This window comes from Suricata suricatta, chromosome 5, assembly GCF_006229205.1.
Source record: "Suricata suricatta isolate VVHF042 chromosome 5, meerkat_22Aug2017_6uvM2_HiC, whole genome shotgun sequence".
NCBI classification, from domain to species: domain Eukaryota; kingdom Metazoa; phylum Chordata; class Mammalia; order Carnivora; family Herpestidae; genus Suricata; species Suricata suricatta.
Window position 1 is genome coordinate 152,431,794 of NC_043704.1, and position 1,407 is coordinate 152,433,200.

General features: G+C 51.0%; 1 protein-coding gene across 1 annotated transcript in view; it reads right to left on the reverse strand.

The window, feature by feature from the left end:
* The window catches only part of ULK4 (unc-51 like kinase 4), a 492,439-nt gene that overhangs the window by 429,251 nt on the left and 61,781 nt on the right, over positions 1 to 1,407 (reverse strand). Inside the window, exon 19 of the mRNA XM_029938787.1 lies at positions 1,191 to 1,264. Coding sequence (XP_029794647.1) covers positions 1,191 to 1,264 — 74 coding nt within the window. The remainder of the gene's footprint in view (positions 1 to 1,190; positions 1,265 to 1,407) is intronic.

The following is a 1,407-nucleotide window of genomic DNA, read 5'->3' on the forward strand; positions in this document are numbered from 1 at the left end:
TGAAACTTGAAACTTCAAACCCCCGTTTCCACAAGTTCTGATTTAAAAGTGAGGCAGAGAGGGGCGCCTGGATGGCTCAGTCGGTTAAGCCTCCAGCTTCAGCTCAGGTCATGATCTCACGTTCGTGGGTTCGAGCCCCGTGTTGGGCTCCATGCTGACAGCTCAGAGCCTGGAGCCTGCTTCCAGTTCTGTGTCTCCCCCTCTCTCTGCCCCTTCGCTGCTCATGCTCTGTCTCTGTCTCAAAAATAAAACATTAAGAAAAAAGTATTTTTTGACGTGAGGCAGAGAGAAGGAAGTCCTGACGCATAAAGAAAGGCTGAGGACGCAGAAGATGGTACGCTTGTTTGACGGGACACAATTCTGTTCTGTATTTAAGAACCAAAAGTGTCACTGCAACGCAGCAGTGTCGTCCGCACGAAGCTCTCCTCGTGACATCCTGACATCAAAGCTTTAACATCATCTCTGCGGGCGTACCCTTTGGTTATCTGAGTATCGGCTGGGTAACTGGATTCAGACTGGCATCTAACTCCTGAAGTCAGACGGTGGGGACCCCAAGGAAGGACTGCGAACTGGGCACTTCCCTGTTGACGCCTAAATATAAACAAACAACGCGCAATCGGTGCACGCCTTCTCTCACAGACGACAAACCGTCGGGCTCCCGGGTGGCTCAGTCTGTCGGGCGTCCAGCGCCTGACTTCAGCTCAGGTCACGATCTCGCGTTTGTGGGTTCCAGCCCCGCACTGGGCTCTGTGCCGGCAGAGCAAAGCCTTTTTGGGATCCCCATCTCTCTCTTCCTCTGCCCCTTCCCCACTCGTTCGGGCAAGCTCTCTCTCTCTCTCTTTCTCGCTCTCTCTCAAATTACCTTTTTTTTTTTTTTTTTTGATGGTTAACTGTCAGGAAAAGCAAAGAAAACACATAAAGTAGATTTCTTATACAGTCTGTTACAGTCATACGGAAAGTCTGGAAGCACTAGGTAAACAAACTTTATCAGCTTCACCGGTTGCTGTTTTGTTTTTAAATTAGGTGTCAACAGTTTTCAACTGCAAAAGAAACTGGTCACTTCCTGGTCACCAGTCATCCAGTCCCTCTTCCTAACACTCCTCAACCTCTTTTGGGGGGAAATATCTTTCCTGCAATGGGTTTAGTCTGTGGGATGACAAAACAGACACTCTGCCCCCAAAATATGGAACCTGAAAGGGTCCCCGAGTCCCTTCAGAAACCTCCTTCCTCCCGCAGTGCGGTGCCGTCGACAGAAGGCCGCGATCTCAACTCAGCCAGCGGAGCTCTTGCTCAGAAATAGACCTTGGGGCACCTGGGGCGCTCAGCTGGCTAAGCGTCCGACGTCAGCTCAGGTCTGGATCTCATGGTTCATGAGCTCGAGCCCTACATCGGGCTCTGCACTGACAG